Source organism: Petaurus breviceps, unplaced genomic scaffold, assembly GCF_028583685.1.
Source record: "Petaurus breviceps papuanus isolate PSGF00001 unplaced genomic scaffold, PetGlider_PUasm1.0 111, whole genome shotgun sequence".
Lineage (NCBI taxonomy): Eukaryota > Metazoa > Chordata > Mammalia > Diprotodontia > Petauridae > Petaurus > Petaurus breviceps.
Genome location: NW_027185600.1, coordinates 664,448 through 688,826, shown reverse-complemented (window position 1 = coordinate 688,826; position 24,379 = coordinate 664,448). Strand labels below are relative to the sequence as shown.

Sequence of the window (24,379 nt, the reverse complement as noted above, 5' to 3'; positions counted from 1 at the left end):
TTGAATGATCTTACTAATTTAAAGGGGAATTTCCAATTTCCATTTCAATGACATCTCATCCTCATAAGATTAAGAGTATAAAATTAAATCTGTCATCATCAGGGTAATTCCTGATGCTCTATATTGAGCAATTCTTCAAATGTCTTATTTATTTGTCAGTGTTACTGATTAGAGTTTCTAAAAACACATAAATAATAACAAAACTAAAGTCTGTGTTTCTTAAGATAGACTTGTTAATAGTTTTTTTTTTCCTGTCAGCGTTGATTGATGGAGATGCAAGTTCATTATTTACTGATCTCTATGTGTAATGTTAATGGTAATTTGAAGATCTTCCCTGTCCTTTGTATTGGCTAGCAAACAGGTACTTAGCACTTAATACCAAGTTCATGATTGTGTTAAGTATTAAGACCCAGAACTTGTGAATCCCACAGTGGGACGGACTTGGGAAGAGGTGGGACAGGGAGGAGCTAATACCCTATATAAGGAGAAGCTCAGGCTAGAGAGACAGAACTGCTGGGAGCAAGCATCTGGAGGCAGGGCTGCTACTGCTGGAGAGAGAGAAGAGACCTGACAACTGAATTGAGAACTGAGGAGAGAAATGAGAACTGAGAACTGAACTGAGAAATGAGAAGAGAGGAGGACTGGGAGAAGGCATGGCTGTGGTGCCGGTACTTTGTCTGTTTTGATGTTACTTTGTCAGATTCGTCTGCTGATAGAGGATGGTGCTGTTTGTTGTTACAGAAGCCCTGGGAATTTGCTCCTGGTTCAGAAGCCCTGAAAGAGGATTTTCTTGTTGTATGTTTACAGAAATCCTGGAGGAGGGTCTTGCTGACATTTTCAGAGGTACAGGGACTATACTGATAATTTGTGTTGATTCCTCAGACCTTGTTGTTGGGTCTATGTTGATTTCACAGATAGAAAGTGAATTGATGGGGATGCCGGCAATGTGAATGAATGTTATTGTGGCTTTGTTAAGCTTTGTCTTCCTAGGAACAGAAACTGTGAAAGACTTGAGGTTGACCAGTCACTGTGAGCTTCAATATGGAACAGGTACTGCATAAGAAGCTGGACAAAGAACTGAGAGCTGTCTGCCTTTGAACCCAGGTGGCAGTTAGATAGATTTGGGCAGGAGCTGGGACCATGGAAGAGGAACCATGGAAGCTGAGAGCTTTCCTCGAGTCAAGATGAAAAAACCTCTCCTTGGGTATTTAATGCACATTGAGAAAATCATGACTTACTGTGGCCTAGGGGTGGAGAACTTTGACCTTTATATTTAGATGATTAAGTTAAGGACTTCTGGGGCTGCTAGATGGCACAGTGAGTAAAGGGCCGGCCCAGAGTTAGGAGGACCTGAGGTTCCAGCCTGAGACACAACACCCATGCAAAAAAGCTAGCTGTGTAACTTTGGGCAAGTTACTTAATCCCAATTGCCCTTCAAAAGGCAAGGAAAAAAAAAAGTTAAGGACTTCTCCAATTAAGAAGAAAGAGGACTTTTTGATTGAAGAGATTAAGACAATGTGACCTAGGGGTGGAGAACTTTGACCCTTGTACTTTCTGTCAATTAAGGAGGCTTACCTCATAAGAATGATTGAATTAAGGACTTACTAAATAATTGTGTTACTAAATGAATATCATCTTTTGCTTAAAAACTATGTGACCACTTTGGTGAAAACTATGTGGCTGTTTTAGTGATAAGTTGTTAAATTTAACATTTTGAATGCTGTACTTTGATTTCTGTGAATGTTTTGTCTTAATTTCTTACTGAATAAAATAGAGAGTTCACTATACTGTGTAATTAGAACCTTGAAGCTGTTTACAGCAGTAGTCCTCTGGAAAGCTTCTCATGGCTTTATACTATATATAAAAGAAGATAAATGAAAGCTTTATTATCTTGTTACAAAGCATAGAATTCTGATTGACTTTCAGTTTTGAGATCAGCAATAATGCATCTCTCATTTGAACCCTTACAGATCCTGGCTCCACTGATACCTCAGTGGAGGAGAACGAAACTGAATGGTTAGTGCCATAGGGATAGCAGTGTAAACAAAGAAATGAAATGTCTTATGTTGAAAGGAATTAAAATTATATAACCCTAAAACCTCATCTTTATTTTTATTTAACAATAGGTTTCCACCAACAAAATTGTGGTGTGGGATAGTTGTACCCACTTTATTCTTTCATTCTCTTTTTTTTTTAACCTGTCTGACCACTACTTTGCAACTGGATCATTATTATCCCTGTCACTCCTTCTAACTCTGAGTATTCCCCAGGGTTCAGTCATTGGCCCTCTTTCTCTCTTTATGCTTTCTTGGTAACCTCATCTGCTTCCATTATCTCTTTGTAGATGACTCATTGATCTATGAATCCAGATTTATTCTCTCCCCCAAGCTTCAGTTCTGCCTATTGGACATTTCAGACTGGATGTCCCAGAGATCTTTCAAACTCAACATGGCACCCCACTTCAGTCTGTCTTCAATTTAGTTGCCAAAGAGATCTTCCTGTCATGTCCGTCTGACCATGACTATTCAGGAAATGAAACACTTCCTTCTTTACCTCCAGGATCAAATATAAGATCTTCAAAATTAATGTAATAATATAATATGTAAAAATATAAATATATCTTTTATATTAAAATATATAAATATATATATAATATAGGTATGTGTGTATATACATATATGCATATACATTTATATATATAGGCATATAATCACAAACACCCACATCCTTCACAGTCTGGCCTCTTACTACTACTATTCTTCTTATACTTTACTCCTGTTCTCATACTTTACAGTCAGGGGTTTGCTGGAAAAAAATGTTGAAAAATTGGCTCTTTATGGCGGAAAAGTATGTACTTTTAAGGTTAGTTTGCGTTACTAACTTTTTCTTCATCACATTTTTTACATTTAGAAATCAAACCCCACAAAAAATCAAGCTCTAATTACAGCATTTGCAGATTTCTAAGGTGTAAAAGTTTACAGTGATCTTGCCATTCTAGTGATGATGGCCCCTTTACTGTTGCTCACACCCCACATTCCTTGACTCAGTGCCTTTTCCCTGGGTGGTTCCCCCCCCCCTTTCACTTCCTGATTTCCATGGATTCTCAATTTAAAACCCACCATCATCAGGAGACCTTTCCCGTCTCTCTCAATGCTACTGCCTTTTCTCTTGAAATGCTTATGGCTTTATGCTGTATATGCGTTGTGTGCACAGGGTTGTTTTCATGTTTATCTTCCATTAGTGTGAGCTCCTTGAGGGACTTCCCACATTTGTCTGTCTTTGAATTTTCAGTGCATAGCACAATGCCTGACACAGGTTACCTAATTTATGCTTGCTGATTGATTGAACTCATCTTGCTCTTAAACCCTCCCTACTTCCAAACTTCCCTATTTTGTTTGGACATTACCATCCTTCTAGGCTTCCACATTTGTAACATCCTTGGTTCCTTATTTTTCACATCATACATCTAACTTTCTGCCAAATCATGTCAGTTCTACCTCCACAGCATTTTTCACGTGATCCCATCTCTCTAGTCATATAGCTACCACTTAACACAAAGCCTTATCACTTCTCATCTAGATTATTGCAGTTGCCTTTCCTTTCCCCATTCCAGTCCCTGTTACACAGCCTGCCAAAACTTCTTGAGAGTAGGGACTGTCTTTTGCCTTTCTGTGTAGCCATTTAGCACAATGACTGCCCCATAGTAAGCCCTTAATAAATGTTTGTTGTTTAACTCATTTAATTCCTTAATTTCCTAAGTTTAATTCCTTAACTGCAGTTATGATCATGTTACCTCCTTATCCATTCAATTCCAGGGGCTCTATATTGCATGTAACCTCAAATATAAACTCCTCTCTTTGCTTTTAAAGCCCTTCACATCCTGACCACAACCTGTCTTTTCATTTGCATAAAAATTATTACCCTTGCTGCATCCTGTGAATCAGTCAAACAGGTCTTTTCTCTAGTTTACACAGGACACCTCATTTCTTATCTCCAATCCTTTGTTTTACAGTTCTTCCAAACCTGGATATTATTCCCTCTTCACCCTGCCCCATAGCATCTATCTTACTTTGTAGCACTGCTTCAGCACCAGGTCCATGAAGCCTTTCTGCTTCTATTTAAATCGTGGTGCTCTCCCTCAAAAACTACTTTTTAATGTTGATGCTATATATTCTTCTTCTTCTTCTTCTTTTTTTTTTTTTAAAGCAATTGGGGTTAAGTAACTTGCCCAAGGTTACACAGCCAGTTTTTTTGTGTGGGTCTTAAGTATCTGAGGCCGGACCTGATCCTAGGTCCTCCCAACTCTGGAGCTAGTGCTCTTACTCACTGCACCACCTAGCCACCCCTATGCTGTATATTCTTATACATGCACTTGTTATCTCCCTTCTTGCAATGTAAGCTCCTGAGGAGGGTTGCTTTCATTATATTTATCTATGTATTCATATCCATAGCATCTTTCACAGACTCAATATATACTTGCTTGATTAATTGATTGAATCCTGTGATACAACAGTATATGACAATATTGTTCAACTACTTCCCATTCCACAATTTTTTTATAACAATTTTTAAAAGCAAGTTATATGAGACAATAAAAAAAGCTTTGCTTCATGAGTTGCATGTACAAAGTGGTACTTGTCTGGTGAGTTAATCCATATATACCCCAGAGATCAATGAGGAGGGTCAGTGTAAAGTGTAGGTGTTAGCAGAGGCAAGAAGTTAAGGGTCTTCTTAGTATGGGCAGACAGACAAGATAACTGGTTTTTAAGGAACAGAAACCTAACCAATTGCTTGTCCAGAGATTTGCATAGATTGACTAGGAAAAGGACGGGTCATGGTGGTTAATTAGTGTTCCAATTATGGGCCTGAAGGGCATAGCATATTCAACACAGAAAATTAGGTAGACAATTAGAGAAAAGTAATATCATATATTCAATTGAATTGTCACAGAATGTGGGCTTTCTACAGTTACATTGTGCCCTGTAGGACACTTAGACATATCCCTGGTGACCCCATGTCTGTACTGTTTAGAGGTAAAGAATGAGGGAGGAAAGTGATCTACTATTCTTTGAAATGATTAGGATCATAGTCTTCTTTCCCCTAAGAAAGGAATGATATTCAATTGTTTCAGTTTTGTCCACACTTTGTGACCCCATTTGGGATTTTCTTGGCAAAAATCGTTGAGTGATTTGCCATTTCCTTCTACAGCTCATTTTACAAATGCAGAAACTGAGGCAAACAGGGTTAAATGACTTGCCCAGGGTTGCAAAGCTAGTATGTGTCTGAGGTCAGATTTGAACTCAGGTTTTCCTGAATGCAGGTTGTGCATTTTATCCACTATGCCACCTAGCTGTCCTGGGCAAAGAATATTTTCTACTAAAGCAGTACTAGCAAATCTCAATTAAATGTCTGGATAGCTACAGAAGATCCAGAAAACGAAGATCTGCCACCACAGTTCCTGACACTGTCAAATGGTATATGATTTTATCAGTGGAAATGACATTAAAGAGAATGTATTCCCTTCTGCTTTGTCATTGAGGTTTTTCCCTCTGATTGGTATCTGAAGCCTCCCATATGTGCTTATATGTGAGCTCATTGAGAGTAAGGCCTGTCTTGCATTTCAGATCTCTCTCCAGCACTTAGCACAGTAAGCACTTAATAAATTCCTTTTCATTCATTCACTCACACTCATTGTCAGAAAGTGACTCCAGCTTCAGGAAGTGCCTTTGCCATCTCAAAGTAAGAATGGCCAAGAAATTAAGCATAACAATTAATAGAGATTTCTCCCCAAACAAACTCAGGTGTGCACTATTTCCCTGTAGATGAGGCTGGCAGTTAAGTGCAAGCATTTGGACACCAGGACAACGCCATTCCCCGCCCTGCAACACCCATTTCTCCTCCTCTGATATTTATCCTTTGGCAGCTACTGACAAAATGGGCACTGTGTTTTTTGGACAAAGGCTTTTATTGCTTTGGGATGAGTTTATCCATCACAGATGGGATGTGACATTCAGCTTTCTTCTTCTTGCTTTTGTTTTCTATGCTGCTAATTGTTAGCATGTTAGGTATGTGCTTTTGGGGCCTTTTAGAACTTCCAGGATTTAGGGTATAGGTTTGGGCTCTGTAAGTGATATTGAATAAATTTGGCAGTCTTGTCATACTTCTTCTCCATGCCATCCTTTTTGCCCTGCCTTGCCCTATTCACAGCATTTAAATGAAGTTAAAGGAGTTGAGAAACTTTGTGCCTTGTACCATTGTGTGGTGTGCAGCATACTAGGCAAGTCAGTGAATTCTTGTGGATTGATTTTTTTTTTTTAATCTTCAAGGTACAGGTCTTTAAAGGGTTGATCCTGTTTTTGAGGATCCTATCAATTAGGAGTTAAAATCTGGCCTCAGGCACTGCTAGGTAGCACAGTGGATAAAGCACTGGCCTTGGGATCAGGAAAACTCATCTTCATGAGGTCAAATCCATCCTCAGACACTATGTGACCCTGGACGCATCATATAACTGTGTTTGCCTTAGTTTTGTCATCTGGAAATTGAGCTACAGAAGGAAATGGCAAACTACTCCAGTGTCTTTGCCAGAAAAAAAAACCCAAATGTGCTTATGAAAAGTCAGCAATGACTGAAAAATGACCAAACACCAACAGAAAGGGTACATGATTCAGGGCACATTGCCCTACCTGCTTGGACATGACTTACAGGACCAAACAGCAGTAAAGCAATAATGAGAGGGAAGAAGCATGAAAAAAGCAAAGTGAGGCCTTAAAAAAGTGGTATAGAATTTGACTTTTTTCAGAATGTGGCAAAACTTTTTTTTTAACTTTCTAATGCTAATTAATAAGAAATAGTTAACTTCATTTTCCAATTTTTTGTTAAAGCAGGGCATTGGACAATTTAATTTCTGATACTCTTTCTACCTTTCTTTACTACGATCCTACCAGATTCCACTTGTGCAGTTTCTCAGTTGAACCTGTGTCTCAGTTGAAACTGTATGTGGTGAGACCATTCAAATGTTCTTCTCATATAGTTAAATGGTAATTTTCCTTACTGACTTCATCTGAGGCCCCTTTTGTGTTTGAGGCTCAGGCCAAATGCTCCTTCTGCCCCTCTTTCCCCTCAGTGGTCTTGTCAGGATAGTCTAAGGGTCAACTATTTTCTGTGCTCCTGGCCTGATGAAAATGTGTTTTTTGCTTGTTTGTTTGTTTTGTGTTTTGGAGGGGGGAAAGTAGGGCAGCTGGGGTTAAGTGACTTGTCCAAGGTCACATGGCTAGTTTTTTTGTGTTAAGTGTCTGAGGTTGGATTTGAACTCAGGTCCTCCTGACTCCAGGGCCAGTGCTCTATTCATTGCACCACCCAGCTGCCCCTCCTTATGAAAATGTTTTAAAAGTTTTTGTCTGCTTGTGTGTGTGTGTGTGTGTGTGTGTGTAAAAGATTTCTTTTTGATTTATGTCCTCTTTCTTATTAATAATTGCCTATAAACATACAAGAAATAAGATATATTATCTTAGATTCTGAAAGGGTTTTCTAAACAGCAGTTCATTATGCCTTTCAATACATTTTCCTTGTCCCTATTTCAAATAGTTTCCAATTAAATAAAATGTTTGAAAGTTTTTCTACATGTTTTGTCTATAGTATGGAAACCTGGGATATTACTTAACAATGTCATGATATAGTTATACTCTTGGAGCCGATACTCTGGGAGTCCCATCTTTGTGTCTCACATGTCCAGGGAATGGCAAGATTCATCAACTGAAGACACATAACCAAAGCTTGAACTTTTCCTTGACTCTTCAGATAAGGAGAGGGATTGAATTTGGGATTTCATTGGAACTCCCTCTACAAATCTAGGTTAGCACCTTTTCTAAGTTTTGGAGAGTTGCCTAGAGCAGAAGTATCAAAACAGCTAGCCCACAAAATACCCTAGGATCCCTATCCAAACCAGATTAAAAATGTGATTGGGAAATATTTAGAAAAATAAATGGAAATACAACAGATCACAGATAATCTTAATTTATGGTATTCTGAGTCAATGTGTGGCTCACAAGGATCTCTATGTGTGGTTTAATGTAATTTTGACCCCCCCCCTCCCCTTTTTTAGTTTGACTTCTCTGGCTAAGGGCAGTAATCAGTGAAGCTGGAGTTGCTTTTCACAGAGCCAGTATATGATAAAGAGGTCTTCCTGGCTTCAAGACCTGAACCTCATGAAGTAAACTATATTCCCTTTCTTCCATAGGATTGATTCTTGTTTCTTGAATCCCATAAACACCCTTGGTCCCACTAGGGAAAAAACTAAACAAACCTGCTGTATTGATTAGAAGTTAATCGCTTAGGAAATCATATCTTTGATGAAAATATTAGGCAATATGACAGTATTTCCCTGCGTACTCTACCATTCTCTCACTTTTTTTTTTTTTTTAAGCAATCGGGCTTAAGTAACTTGCTCAAGGTTACAAGGCCAGTTATTTCTGGGTGTGGTGCTGAGTGTCTGAGCCCAGGATTCGATCTCCAGGTCGTCCCAACACTGGAGCCGGTGCTCTTACTCGCTGAGCCACCTGGCCACCCCTAAGCAATTGGGGTTAAGTAACTTGCTCAAGGTTACACGGCCAGGTGTTTCTGGGTGGGTGCTAAGTATCTGAGCCCGGGATTCGATCTCCAGGTCTTCTCAACACTGGAGCCGGTGCTCTTACTCACTGTGCTACCTGGCTGCCCCCATTCTCTAACTTTAAACTGAGAATATGAGCAAGGACTTTTTTTATGAGTTGATATTGCTTCCAGCTTATGACTTTACTTTTTCTTCTTCTTTGGGGTTTCTGCTAGTACCAGCGGAGCTTAGCTCTTCCTCTTAACATATACATAGAATTGGGATGGCCAGGTAGCACAGCGAGTAAGAGCACCAGCTCCAGTGTCAGGATGACCTGGGGATCAAATCCCAGCTCAGATACTTAGCACCACACCCAGAAATAACTGGCCGTGTAACCTTGAGCAAGTTACTTAACCCTGATTACTTTAAAAAACAAACATATACAGGGGCGGCCAGGTGGCTCAGCGAGTAAGAGCACTGGCTTCAGTGTCGGGATGACCTGGATCAAATCCGGGCTCAGATACTCAGCACCACACCCAGAAACACCTGGCCGTGTAACCTTGAGCAAGTTACTTAACCCCAATTGCTTTAAAAAACAAAAACAAAAACAAACATATACATAGAACTCACTTTCATGTTATGACTTTGGATCCATTTGGGTGCCCCTCATTCTCTATCACCATCCAACCTAGTATTGTCTTTCTGAACTAGAAATTGTGTTCTTAACCTTCTTGTGTGGGGTGGGCCTGTTTGATATTCTGTTGCAGTTTGTAGATTCCTTTTCAAATAATATCTTAAATGCCTAAAATAAAATATATGGGATTATGAAGAAAATCAATTATATTGAGTTATAGTTTGTGTGTGTGTGTATGTGTGTGTGTATGTGTGTGTGTGTGTGTGTGTGTGTGTATGTATTAAGGGAATTCGTTCTGTGAAATCTGGATTCAGTCAAAGGGCAGCATTTGTGAACCGAGAGTGTTGTAGGTTCCCCACCCTCCTGTAGTCTGTAGTCTGAAAATGAGAGATAGAAAATAAAAATCAAGTAATCTGTTGGAGATTGTAGGGGAAAAGATGAGTAGCTTAAGTAAAATATTTTTCTTGTAACCCACGTTGGAAGAGTGACCTCCTTTTCAAGGATTGTAGTCAAAAATTGGGGGGAAAACATAGAGGAGTTTTGGGTTTTATAGTAGAGAAGGAACTCATGGGGGATAATTTTTTTTTATCAAAAAACTAAGAGGTAGCTTCCTCTGTTGAGAGAAGCAGTTTGAAAAAAGCCACTGTGATGAGTGTAGTAAAGTCAGGGAAGAATAAAAGGATCCCAGTGAGGTCCCATCATCCATTATCATCGTTTTTGCATCGTACCATTAGGTTATTTTACAGAAGAGGGCAATGAGGCACAGGAAGGTCTAGTGATTTCTTCAAGATCACATAACTAGAAAGTGTATAAAAAAGGAGCCTGACTAAGAACAGAACTCAAATTTCTGGGGAAAGTGCTATACCATAAACTGGTATAGAAGAGGCTGGGCACTGGAATGATCCAAAAACTGAAAGTAAATTTGTGAAGTCTTTTTGTATTAAGCTATTCTATATCCCTGGGGTATGAGACTCTCCCTTGAGAGCTACTGGCTTGAAGTACTAACTGTTCAAGGTGAATTAACAGTAAACCTTCTGCTTAACCTTATAGAAAATAATAGAGAAGGAATAATTGGAAGTATTTAAGGATTAGTGTAAAACCCACCATATTGTACCCAGGTGTTTATTTTCTTAAATATTTTCTCAAGTGATGTATTTTTTTTTAATATGCTAGAAAGCAAAATACTATTTGTGCTTAGCTGTTCTAATAGCTCTTGTTTGTACAAAGCAAGGAAAGAATGTTAATTACTCTCTCATCAGTGGGAAACTTGACTATTCTGATTATGGAACTATATGCAATACAGTCTTGGTGACAGGCTATCCTAGTAGCCTAATAACAATCTCTTGAAGACTTGACCTGAAAACATAAACCTATAAAGTGACAGTGGTTGGAAAAGATCATTACAAGTAGAAGGAACTTTGCTGTGCATAAGAGCATATACGTGACCATAATGTAATTCATCTATGGTGCATGTGCATGTGTTCTTTACCAAGAGCAGGGAATATGTAGAGGGGAGTACTATTAGATAAGCCTACAGAGCTTCTGCCAACTTCTGGGTCTTTATTCTTGGCTAAGGAGTTTGAATTTGACCAAGTAGGAAGTAGCCTTTGAAAGGTGACAGCAGAGTGACATGGCTAGAGTTATGCATTTGGGAAGTGCAGTCCAACAGTGTAAATGATAAATTACAGTGGCAAAGAGTGTAGTGTAGAGGCCAATTTTGGAGGCAACATCCAGGCAAATGGTAACAAAGATTTCTACTAGAGTGGTGGTAATGGGAACTGAGAGGACAGGACAGATGTGAGACATAATGAGAAAGCAGCCTCAGCAAGACTTCACTGAATATGAGAGGTGAGCCAGACTGATTTAGAAAAACCTGCTCTAGATAGACAATCTGCTTTCTGGAATGAAATAAGAACAAAGGCACAGAGATATCTTGTCTTTGTAATGGAAGTGTTCCTGAAATGTGTGTGGGTTAATTTAATTTTATATAATAAAGAAACAAGCTATTTAAAGTTATCCTATTTAAGCAAATTTTGAAAGCAGAATTTAAGTAGAGATATGTCAATTTCAACTTACCCAGGATGACACCCAGGGACCCATTAGGTGGTATCTGAGGCATATCCCAGTTATTCTGATTGAATGATTAGTGGTGTTGGTCAAATTTGACTCTTAGTAAGTCAGTGTTTTGAGGTTTGGGGCAGCATAATATGTGGGGTAGTACTCAGGACTGAGGTTCTATTTCTGTCTTTAACGGTTTTGAACTAACCATGTGACCTTGGGCAAGTTACTTTCCCTTTCCAGGCTGATTTCATTATCTGTAAAATGGGGATAATAACTCTTGCTCTATCTCACAGGGTTGTGAAATGAAATATTTATGTGAAAGTGCTACAAAGCCCTCTATGGTTTGTAAAGCAGTGTGGTTTTATGATTATAATTATTCTGTACTAGAGTATGTGATCATTTATGCTGATGCCTGGCTATGTGTGCTAACTGACAACAGGCTTACTTGGTAAGGGTAAATTGCAAATAAGTAAACAGAAGGCCAGCCAAGAGAGATACAATCCTTGGTTAGCCAAAGTAGCTCAGCTGTGAGCTAAGCCTAGACTGGCAACAGAGACTGGGAACCAGGTGATATATTGCTTCTTGGATATTTGGGAAGAGAATCTTGACTTGGACCAAGAACAGCAGTAGTTTGGAGCTAGAAAGAGAAATAGTGAGTTCATTAGGAGTCAGGGCAAAAAGACTTGGGCCAGGAATGGGCTAAAAAGAGATACCTATTTCCTAAAGTGGTCCCAACTGCCCTATGAATTTGTCCTATATTCCTATTTTTTTTCTCTTATGACACAATTTGAATTCATCATTCTTTGTTATCCATACTGTGGCAGTTTCTGTTGTGTTTAAAAGCACTTTCATGAGACTTTGTTGAGGATTTACAGTGTGTAAACAACATGAGGACAGGCACTGTGCTTTTGCCTTTTTAAAGTTTTGTTGTATCCCCAGTGCTTAGCATAGTATCTGGCACATTTGTTGAGTCAGTTCAGTGTTGTCTGATTCTTCATGACCCCATTTGGGGTTTTCTTGGCAGCAATACTGGAGTGGTTTGCCATTTCCTTCTGTAGCTTATTTTGCAGATGAGGAAATTGAGGCAAACAGCTTGTTCATTGACTTGCCCAGGGTCACACAGCTCGTAAGTGTCTGAGGCTGGGTTTGAACTTGAATATTCCTGATCCTAAGCCCAGTGCTCTATCCATTCTGCTACCTAACTGCCATCTGGCACATAGTAGGTGCTTAAATAAATGTTTATTAAATTGAATTGTAAGGATATAGCACCAATGCAATATATACAGTGCCCACGGTCACGATAAAGACTGTGACTATAAGTATCACATGATGTTTGATCACAAAATATGCCAAACTCTCCAGATAGAGGATAGAACTGAAGCAATTATTCAGACACCAGGAAGCCAATTCCATCATAGTACCAAAGATATTCAGAAGCCATAATAATGCTGAGAGCCACAGCATCCTTCAGCCTTCCCACAAACCAATACAAGATCAATATTTACTAACAAACCTCTCTGTCTCCTTACCTGACTCCTCTCTCCCCTATACTTTGGCTAGCTCTGACCAACTTCCTGTGTGCTCTGGTTTCCTTCATCAAACTCCTCCCACCACAGGCTCCATGTGACTACATTTAGCCTGTCAGGGGATTGAGTTTATCATCCCAGCAGGGAAGCTTCCTGTGGGCTCTGCTCTACCCTTTAGCAAATTCCCTCCATCACAGGCTCCATGTGATTACATTCAGCCTATCAGGGGGCAGAGTTTACTTTCAAAGCAGGGGAGGTCTTCAAATTCCCCTAGGCCTATTAAGGGGCAGGGAAGATGTTTAAATTCCCATTCTCTTACAAAGGGGCAAGAGATTATAGATTTATTACTGGAGGGAGCCTTTGAGGCCATCAAGTCCTACTTGCTCATTTTACAGATGAGATACAATAGGATCAGAGAGTTTAAGTGCCTTGTTCATGCTATTAAATGCCTAAGGTAGGATTTGAACCTAAGTCTTTTGGATTACTAGTCTGATGCCTTATCTTTTCTGTTCTCAAGGTAATGGCCATACCTCAGTGATTACAGAAAGTTTGCTGTGCCTGTGCAATGTTCTGGGTTTTTTTTTTGTTTTTGTTGAAAGAAATTTCCTTTCTTTCCATCCAAAGTCAGCACTATTTAACAGCCACATTGTACATTAACTAACTTTGATAGACTTAGCTTTTCTTAGCAATGTAAGGATCTAAAACAACTCCAAAAGACTCTTGATGAAAAGTGCTATCCACATCTAGAAAAGGAATGATGGAGTCTCAATGCAGATCAAAACATATCTCCCTTTTTTGTTTGCTTGTTTCTTCTTTCCCATGGTTTTTCTCATTGGTTGTAATTCTTCTTCTTTACAACAAGACGAATGTGAAAAGAGGTTTAATATGAATTCTATATAGAGCGTGGGGGGCAGGGAAGAGATTGAAAGGAAATTTGGAACTCAGAATATTATGGAAGTGAATGTTGGAAACTAAAATAATAATTTAAAAAATCAGAATTGTTGATTGAATAGTACACTATATAATCGTATCTCCCTGCTTTCATTACTTTTATTATAAATATAATGCATTAACGTTGTTTACATTTGTATATACTTTTGCATTTACATGTTGTTTCCCAAAATGGAATGTATGGTCCTCGAAGACAGAATCTGTTTGAGTTTACCCAAATGCCTAGCACAGTGCCTGTAACATAGACTTTTAATCAGACATCATTGATGACTCAGTTATTCTCAGGAATACATTTAAGGTTTTTTTACTTGTTTTGAGAAGTGAGTTAATTGTTTAGTAAAAGATGGCACTGACTTGAGACTTGACTATTTACTTATCAGTTAGATTTTTGAATCGGCCTTCTCAGTGCTCACATATGCTTGTCAGTTGGGGATGGGGGAGGTGCATGGCAGATGGGAATGTTGAATTTAAAGGCCTTTTATGAAGGAATTTTAATTATTAACAGTTTAAGGTCAGATAAATGCATGTAATGGCTAACTTTCAACAATTCAGAACCAGATGGAGATTGAGTTCCAAAGATAATTATGTTCATAATTAGTTTTCACTCCCCTTGAAATAACAATCCAGATTTCATACTAAAATAAAGGCTAGCAAACAGATTGTCACCCTTTTCTGTAGCTGTAGTCACTATCTTGCTCTCCCTCATATGCCATTAGGGTGATGTTCTACAGAGAAGTATCCAGGTAGCATCTGTATAAACAGTCCACATCCTGCCAGTCATTTGAGGCTCTCAGAAATCCCCTTAAGTCAAGAATAATTAGGATTATCCTATTTTAGGTCTCACTATAGCATCAATGATGAAATCAGTTGGCAGCAATATGTTAGTTGTTACTGCTAATTCAGTAGCTGTATTGCTTGATCCACTTGTATGAGTTTTATATGGTCTACATATTCCTGTTTGTTAGACTTCTTACACACATGAATTTTCTGCCTTGGTCAGTATTGTCATTTATAATAAAGGGAATAACACCATCAGTCTTGGATGAAAAGCAAGTGACATTTAAAAAAAAAACACCCTTGAGAGAGCCTAGGAAATGTTTCAGGGATACTTTTATTTCCCTCAGTTCGATATCTGTAGTAACAGTAGAAGCAAGTTGGTTTATATGTCTCAAAAAGTAAAACTAGTCCTACAAAATGTCACCCCACAAAATGTGAGTAAGATTGTAGCTGATTGCAGCAGATGATGGAAGCTGGTCATTAATTGGCAGTGCCATTATGTTGTTTTTTTTTTTTAACCAAATTTTCAAGCCAGAAAGGATAAGTAAGCACTAAAGCTATTGTCAGCCTGACACTAAACGTATGGAAATATCTGTTTTTAAAATCTGTTTTTGCTATTTATCTTAAAGCTGTTTTATCAATATGATAGGTATAAAATAACTGTTTGACCATGGAAGTTACATCATTTTGACAAGTCTGCAAGATTTTTACTGTACAAGTCAATGCAAATTTTATATTAAGAGGGATAACAGTTGTAGTAAGTAATATTCATTACAGCCTGGGGTGTTTGAAATGATGACTGAGTGAATGGATCCTTGAGGCTGATGCATGAAAGTATATCCAAAAAAATCTAAGAATTCAGCACGAAAGTAGCCTCTGCCATGGTCCCTACCGTTGTGCTCAGTTCCATGACCAGCAAAGTATTTTTATTCATTTTTAAAATTAGGTATGCCACCAACATTTTTATGCTGCATGAACAGTAGTCATTTTTCAAAATTTAATATTCCTTAAAAAAACATACTTTTGCTGTATCCCACATAACATTTTGGAGACTATTTGATTGACAGACTTTAATTTTTAAATTCCTGTGGACTTACACAAGTGTAAAACACTCAAAATTCGTAAACACATTTCCTCTCCCCCATTTAAGTGTAATTCAACAGAGGTAAAACTAATATTTTATGCTTTCTTTTTTAAAAAGCAATACAAAATTATTTTGACTGTAAGACTTATGTTGAGCTTCACAGCACCAGGGTTTTAAAAAAGTATCCTGTAACCATATAATAACCATAATCCTGTTACCATTACACCCTGTTCATTCAATGTATTTTATGATGTTGTCTTCCTCTGTTTTGTTTTATAATAATGATAGCTGATTTTTGTAAGTTGGTATACATGCATTTTTTTCTTTTGAGCCTCACATTGACCATGGGCAGTAGCCACATCTTTTTCAGATAAGGAAACAGTGTTCACACATCTAGTAAGTGTCAGGGGCAGGATTTTAACTCAGCTTTTCATGACTTCTAGTCCACTACTGTGCCCAGTACACCACATTATTTCTATAAACAGCTTTGGATAGAATGAACAAAATTGATGTGTTTCATAATTACTATTTAAGTTCCTTTGAGTATTTTTTAAGGACAAATGTTGAAAATGTTAATGCGTTTAAATATTTTTTGTTGGTAAACTATCTGGAATGTGTATCTATTTAAACTGAATTTTGAGAAGAATAGCAGCTTAGAAGAAATGACAATGAACTATCTGTATTATCCAGACTTGGAGTCTATGTATTTTGGTGATACTATTGATTTCACCAGTGTAGAGCTTGCAGTGAGCCTCTCATAAAACAATTTTGTACTTTTTCTGAAATTTATTATCTTAGATAATTTCCTTTTGTTGGCACAGTTTCTTGGGAAGAACATTTTTAATGGCATTAAATTTATATATAATATGTAATTACACATTTATATAATATATCACATATATAGTATATATAAAGACACTGTCTTATTAATTTTTTGGACAGAAAAACACCAGAGGGCTTATTTTCAGGGGAGGGCTTATTTTAATGAACATTGACAGCAATGACATGTGACTCCTCTACAATTGCTTTATTATACTCAACAGTATAGCTCTTCCTTTTTGTACTCATGTCTGGGGGTCAAAACAGACAGAATAATAAAATTATGACCATAATTGACTTCTTTTCACTCCATCATGCCCCCTGAGTTCTTCTTTTTTCCTCCATCATGCCCTTTTTATCTTCCATCATGCCCCCTCACTCCCGCTTACATACCGGGTTTTTATGTTGTCCTGCCTCAGCTCTCCTCCGCGGCACTGCTCTCAATGGTGCCAGCAAGCAAATCACTGGGGAAGAACAGGATGACGCACTCACTGCTGCAGCTCTGATTGGATGCAGCTCGGAGCGCGGCGTGCGTTTCACCCGGGGGTGGGGGGGACGGTGCATACAGAGGGTACCGTAATGTAGCGTGTAGCGCAGGGGATCACCTTCACTACAGTAGCAATCTCAATAGGGCTTATTTTCGGGGGAGGGCTTATTTTAGAGGAATCTTACACAGTAAGGGGAGGGCTTATTTTCGGGATAGGTCTTATTATCGGGGAAACACGGTATATATGTAAAATTTATATTAATATATAATGGCATTAAATCATATTTAAATATTGTAATTTTTCTTTGTTACAGGAAACACCTAGTATGTGGAAACTTTTTTTCTTTCTCATTCTAGGGTGGCCATTTACTTTATTTTGAGAGTTAGATGCTAAGGTTTTTTCCTTCTACCAATTATCTCAAGCCTTTCTTAGATGCAGCTGGAAGTTTTACACTTAATTGTCATTCCATGAAAAAGAGCACACACATTCCTTCTGAGAAGTAGTAACAGAAGCTGAAAAAAGCACCCTGATTGTCATCAAACCTTAATTTAATCACTATAGTAAAAAGAAAAAAAAACACAGAGGGATTATGTGTACGTGCGCATGCGTGTGTGTATACATATACATGCATAAATGTATGCTTGCTCAATGCACATGTGCACATGCACACACATACATACATACCAGAAAAAGCTTGGCCCTTTGCCTCAGCCTCAAGATACATAGCAATGGATTGAATTCTCCATCACCCACTGTTGTACATGGACATGTCGTGAAGGTGACTTAGGCAGATGCAGGTTAGTTATGTCATATGGTAGGCAGAGCTAATAAAGAAAGCATGGCAGAGTTTATCATCAGGCAACCTACCTGTAATATATTATCCAGATGTGGCAGGGTTCTGAAGCCAACAAACTGCCCATAAAGAAAGCACAGTTGTTTGTGATTTGATGTTGATGGTTTGAGTGTTTGATGCAGAACTGAAGTTAACTTAACCCAAGGAGTTAAGCTGACCTGACAGGAGACCTTTTATGAATTAGCTTTCGTATTTGGAGTAGCTCACACTTAACTGACACTCCCTGAGAGGTTATTCAGCATTCTCAGGGACATAGACGAGTTGCTCAGTTATTAATTACAATTCTGTATGACTCTTAAAAACAAAGAACACTCCCTTCTGTATACTGCTAAAAGGTGTGCAAGGTGGAGTAGTGGATAGGGTGCTGGATTTGGAGTCAGTAACTTCTGGGTTTCAATCCCATCTTAGAAACTTAACTAGCTGTGTGGTCCCTGGCAATTTACTAAACTGTTCTATGCCTCAATGTCCTCATCTGTAAAATGAGAGGTTTGGACTTGAAGGCACTCTATCGTCCATTGCAACTATTTATCCGTGATTCTCTGAACTAGAATCATTGAAAGTTAGAGCTAGGTAGGAGCACAAGCTGAAATACTTTTTCAAAATGCAGAAACTGAGGCACTGTGGGATAAGGTGACTCTCTTATTGCTATGCAGCTAGTTAATGGCAGAGCAGGGATATGGGCTCCTGATTTCTAGGGTATTGATCCTGATTAAGCTATGACATGGTTTGAAAGACAATGAAGTTAGAGTACCTTCTTCACAAAAAGGCAAATGGTTTTTATTTACCTTGGGCATTTTTTTCTAACGGGAATTTCAATGAAACAGACTACTTCAGTCATTATAAATCAGAGCATCATAGCATATCCTTACAACTGGAAAAGATCTGATGGGAAATTTAGTCCAGCCCTCAAATTTGAGGTGTTAAAGCTTGTGAAGGATTCCCCAGGTGTTTGTGAGCCCCTAGGAGAGGGCTGATGAGGTGGGAGGGAACACTTGGACCTGAGGTGTCAAACATATTGCCGCCCCCCCGTGGCCCAACGTTCCAGAGTACTATGGGAACACGATTAAAATGTAATAGGGAAGCATTGAACAAAATAAATAAAAATATAGTAAAACATAGGTAATATTACATGTTAAAACTATGTCACTATGTCACCACAGGGATTCTTATGTTTAGATTAATGGAGCCCATTTCTCTTTGTTTGATACCACTGATTGTAGAGCATAGTCCTGAGCTGGGGGAAGGATGTGTGTGGGGAAGGAAAGAAGCATTTATTTAACAGCTACTTACTATGTCCCTGGCGCTGTACTTAGTGCCTTATTATTTCATTTGATCCTCAATACAGGTCTTGGGGTAGGGATTATTATTATCTCTATTTAAAAGTTGAGGATACTGAGACAGACAGAATTTAATTGACTTCCCCAGGGGTCATATAACTATTAAATGTGCTAGGACAGATTTGAACTCTGGTGATTCAGACTAATGCTCTGTTCACTGTGACACCTACCTGCTTCTAGAACATTTCCTTTCTGCTGAGAGGCCAAAAGTATCCAGAAATTCTCTTGACCTCTTTGGAGAGGAATAACTGTCATTGGATGACTATGGGTCAAGGATAGGGGGCCAGTCTGAATGTAAAGAGATTGATTAGCGAGCTGAGGAGTCTACTGTCATTGCTAGCAAATTCATATTCCTGGCATGCAGAGTAGGTTTGTATAACCTTTCAGGCTGGCTTTGAGCACATGGCCAATAAGTAGCATCCTGCTGCAATTTAGGCTAGAAAAGTAAAGCATTTCCCAGGAGAGGGAGGGGTAAACAACAAGGGGGATCAGTGAAGGGAGAAAGGAGTACTTGGAATGTGAGTTACATGATTTGTTATCAGAATGAGAAAACAACCCTTGTTGAAAGACAGGAGACAACAGGAAGAGATTAAGTTCTTTTAAAGCTGTGAAAACAAACCTTTTAGACAAAGCTACAGGGTCTCTTATTTGAGAACAGCAAAATATTTGTCACAGAAGTAGATGAGACTATCTACCATGTCTTTACAAAAAGGGGGCTGGAGACTTGCTAATATTATGCTGTCAGGGGTTTGGGGGTTTCTACATTATTCATCAGTCAAGATATAGCAAAATAATTGTGGTTCCTGTTTTCTCTCCCAGAAGCATGTATCCTCTGAAGTCATTACTGGTCAACAGAGTTTTTCAGTCTCTCAAATTTGCTTTCATTTACTTTAGTCTTTATATAAATTGTGCTCTTTTTGTTTACTTCACCCAGAATCATTTCATACAAATTTTCTCAGCTTTCTCTGAATATCATTCATCATTTTTTGTTGCTCAGTAATATCCCATTTCATTCATATACCTTGAGTTGTTTGGTCATTCCCCAGCTGATGAACAACTACTTTGTTTCCAATCCTTTGCTACAACAAAGAATAATTTTATAGCTTTTTCAAATAGTTTGTGAGGGAAGGGGATCAGATAAGGAAGATGGCAGCTGCATGGGAGTAAATGGACCATTTCTTTTTTGAGAAATAGGATAGGTATTTTTATAGGTGGATGTGGAGAAATCAGTAGGATTTGATTAGAGATATAATAGAAGGAAAGTGACTGATTGCTGGAGCAAAGTCCAGTAGAAGTAGGGAGAGATGAGAATTAGAGATTGATTTTATCAAGCAGTAGAGATATCTCTTCTGTAAGTTATGCAAAAGAAGGAAGAAGGAATAATAGGTGATCCTGAGAAAGATTGGAAAGTAGACTAGAGGAAGTCCTTTTCAATGTGAAATAAAAGGCTGAACTTGTCTCCTTTCAATGTTGGGTATTGCTTGAGAAGAGAGGAAAAGATTTCATTAAAATAGGGGAGTCAAATAGGAAGTCAGTAAGAATCATTGATCTAGAACTATAAGGCACCTATTCTATGTCCAAGTCATATTCTATGTCCAAGAAATGAATGAAATCTGAGCCCCTCTTAGACTTCTAAATCTAACCCCATCTATGGAATCCAATACTTCTCATTTTATAGATGGGGAAACTGAGGTGCACTAAAGTTAAGTGACTTGCCCAAGGTCACATTGCTAGCAAGTGGCAGAACCTGGATTCAAATGCAGTTACTGACTCCTTGACCATGTTGTGGATTGTAGCAGCATTAGGCCATGTTAATTATTATATGAGACATTTCTTAATATGGTAGATAGAGAGGTGTCCTTAAGCCAGGAAGACTTGGCTATAAACCCCATCTCTGACTCATACTGGTTGTGTGTGTTAGCCAAATCCCTTAATGTTTCAGCAGCTAGGTGGTACAATGGATAGAGTACCCGACCTTGGAGTCAGGAAGACACATTTTCCTGAGTTCAAATTTGATCTCAAACACTTTTTATCTTCATGTCTCTGGGCAAATCACTTAACTGTTTCCCTCAGTTTCTTCATCTATAATATGAGCAGGAGAAGGAAATGGTAAACCCCTCAAACAGCTTTACCAAGAAATCCCAAATGAAGTCATAAAGAGTTGTACATGGCAGAACAAGCTCTTGGTAACTCATGCTATCAATTGAAGAGAAGGTGCCAACTTGCGTTGGGAGAGGGAATTTACTCACCTCAGAGATTCCTATGCCAAAGAAATCATAGGTCTAGTCCCTGTCTGTGCATTTAATGATTTCATAGCCAGGGACATCTAATGCTTTTTTGGATCAGTGGTAAATACTAGGTTACTTAGAAGAGGAGGTTAGAGGTCAAATGAATCCTTACACCTGGTTTTGATTTCTGAGGCCCAACATCTCTTGTTTCAGTTGGAAGGTTTCCATAAACCTTGTTTGTACACCATTCCCTTGCTTAAGCCCCATATTTAACCTTATTTCCTTCCCAATATGTATTTTTTTGCTCTAGTCAAAGTAGTCACATCATTGCTTCAATAACACAATTATTTGTTTGGTTTATTTGGTTTATGTCATTCTCTTCTCCTGTAATGCCCTCATCCTTTCTCACATCTATCCAAGGCCAAAACCATCAAGGCCTAGCTCAGACCCTACCTTCTCCACCCAGCAACACTTGCTTTCCCTGCTTTTTGATATTTTGTAGCACTTGTAGTTAATTTTATATTATTTTGCATTGTCCCCTAGTATTTTCTTAGCTCAGCTAAATTATATTAGATTGCTAAAAGGAGGTCAGCTCTTTGGGCATTTTAGACTGAGGCTAATGGGATACATATGCTTGGGGTGAAGGGCAGGGGGAGAGAAGTCACCATAGCCCAGAATCTTGTCTTCGGTGATATAGGTTCACGAACTTGATTTTCTTTTCTTTTCAATCATCTTTCACCAGAAGATTGTCATCTTCTGAAATATTGATGCATGTTAACCAGACTAACAAATAGCTTGATTTCATAGTTTAGGATGCTGCTTGGTTAATTTACTTTGATGGCAGACTGAGGGAAGGGGTATTCAGTATGCTTGTCATCTTGGGGTGGGGGGTAAGGGAGAGATGGGGAGAAAATTTGTAACTCAAAATCTTGTGGAAATGAATGTTGAAAATTAAAAAATAAATTCTGGAAAAATAGATTCAATGACTGAAATAAACATACCTACTTCCTAGGTTTTCTCCCCCTACCTCCATCTTCCATTCCTATCCTCATTTCTTTTCATTATATCCAGCTACCTCAGAAATAGAATCAGCGCGTTATTTAAAACAATTGAATAGGGGGAGCTAGGTTGCACAGTGGAATAGGATGTTTTGAGTTCAAATTTGGCCTCAGAAACTCACTAGTTTTGTTATTCTGAGCAAATCACCCTTAACCCCTTTCATTTCTAGCTTCCTTTTCTGCATGTTGTCAGGAGAAAATGAAATAATATCTCTAACACAGTTTGTAAACATTAAAATAACCTATACATATTATTATTAACACTAGAAGATGGTGAGATAAAGCACTTTACCCAGACAATTATTAGAGTTTGAAAAACTCTCCTTGTTTCTTACTAGGGTAGATAAAGCTTGTGTTAGGAATACTTCTCTATGGATATGGTGGCATACTTTTGGGTAGTATTGAATAAACATAGAAATTCATCACTTTCTAATGTTACTTTTTCAGTCTTTATCTGCTAAAAACTTCATAATGATGTTATTGCTTCCTTTGTAAATTCATCATTCATTTCATTCACTCATTCAAAACTATTTTTTTTAATGTGCCTGGCATAGAGAGAAAGATGAAATAATGCTTGCCCTCAAGGAGTTTACCTTATACTTGTAGGGGGGAGGAAGGAAAAATTTTTACATAAATAAATAAATTAAATTACTGGAGGAGGGATGAGGGTGGTACCCCTGGAAGGATCAAGATAGACCTCATGTAGGAAGGATATGGCCCTGGAACTGACCCTTGAGGCAGAGATAATGACAGAGGTATGAGCATTCAAGGCATGAGCAACTGGTGTCAGTGCATTCATCAGGAAGATTCTGTGTAGTATACAGGAAACATCAAATAAGTGGATTTTGACTATATAACCTTATTTTATCGTCTTTAAATGTTGACTTTCTGAAAGGATTTTAGGTAGGTTGCCTTAGACACTTTGAGATTTGAGACATAGCAAAATCTTTTACAAATTTACCAAAAATTTTTAAAACTTACAAATTTACATTTACAAATTGCCTATTGAGGTTAGTTATTTTCTGAGATGACTTCTGCTGCTAATTTATTCTATTTCTAATACTTATTTTTAAGTTCATTTCAGAGAATGCTCTTTTTTTCATTCTGTCCCCCATATATTTTGCCACCATATTTGGGTGGCAATCAATATGTTACTATCTTTTGAAATGGAAGGGAATTTTTGAGATCATCGGTTTGAGCCCTCTAAATAAAGAAAAAAAAATGACAAAAACCTAGGTCATCAGGTAGAGAGAAATACAAACTGTGAATGCATTTCTTAGATCACTGGGCTAGATTAAATCTGATTCAAAGTAGTTGGGTTGTGGCTATGTGCCTGTGTTATCATGCATGTCATCTTTAATGTTCTAGCATTGAAATAATATATTTTCTTTATTTTAAGCTCTTCTGAAAGCCTGTGCTGACGGAGGTGCTAACCGCTTGTATGATGTCACTGAAGGAGAACGGGAAAGGTAGGTTGACTTTTAGAGTATTCAGAATTTCGTATATCTATAACAGTATTCTGGCCTTTTCTTATGACCCCCAATACCTTCATTTGTCTACTATGAGGAAATCAGTTCTCTCAAAAACGTCAATAGAGAAATTTTGAGCATTGTGGAGACCTAGTCATTCTTACTCCTTTACTCTCTTCTATTTATCAACTGTGTGTAATAAAAAGAGGCCCATTAATGTTTTCTTTTCTTGCCTTAACTCATAAAACATGTGTTTTCATGCATTAATACTTTTAAAGCTTATACTGTAACTCTCCAGGAATTTCTGTACCTGGTTGAATGTTGGACCAGATGACCTCTAAGGTCTGCTCCAATTCTAAGGTTCTATGATGCCCTAAATTGGAACTCCAGATGGAGGTTTGAGATGTTATTAATGCAGTTAAAATGAATTAAAAATGAACACATGTAAATGAAATACATATTTTGCTATTTGAAGATGTGACATTTTTATACTACTGCTGAGGAAAGCCC

The 24,379-nt window shown here is 38.1% G+C and overlaps 1 protein-coding gene across 4 annotated transcripts in view; it reads left to right on the top strand.

Moving 5' to 3' along the window:
- Positions 1-24,379, top strand: part of LOC138156969 (thiamine pyrophosphokinase 1-like) — a 481,181-nt gene that overhangs the window by 164,479 nt on the left and 292,323 nt on the right. For 2 of the 4 annotated variants that reach the window (XM_069082419.1, XM_069082423.1), the window contains exons 4-5: positions 742-843; positions 23,800-23,869. In XM_069082419.1, coding sequence (XP_068938520.1) covers positions 742-843; positions 23,800-23,869 — 172 coding nt within the window. The remainder of the gene's footprint in view (positions 1-741; positions 844-23,799; positions 23,870-24,379) is intronic. The other 2 variants (XM_069082427.1, XM_069082421.1) reach the window with 1 other exon arrangement.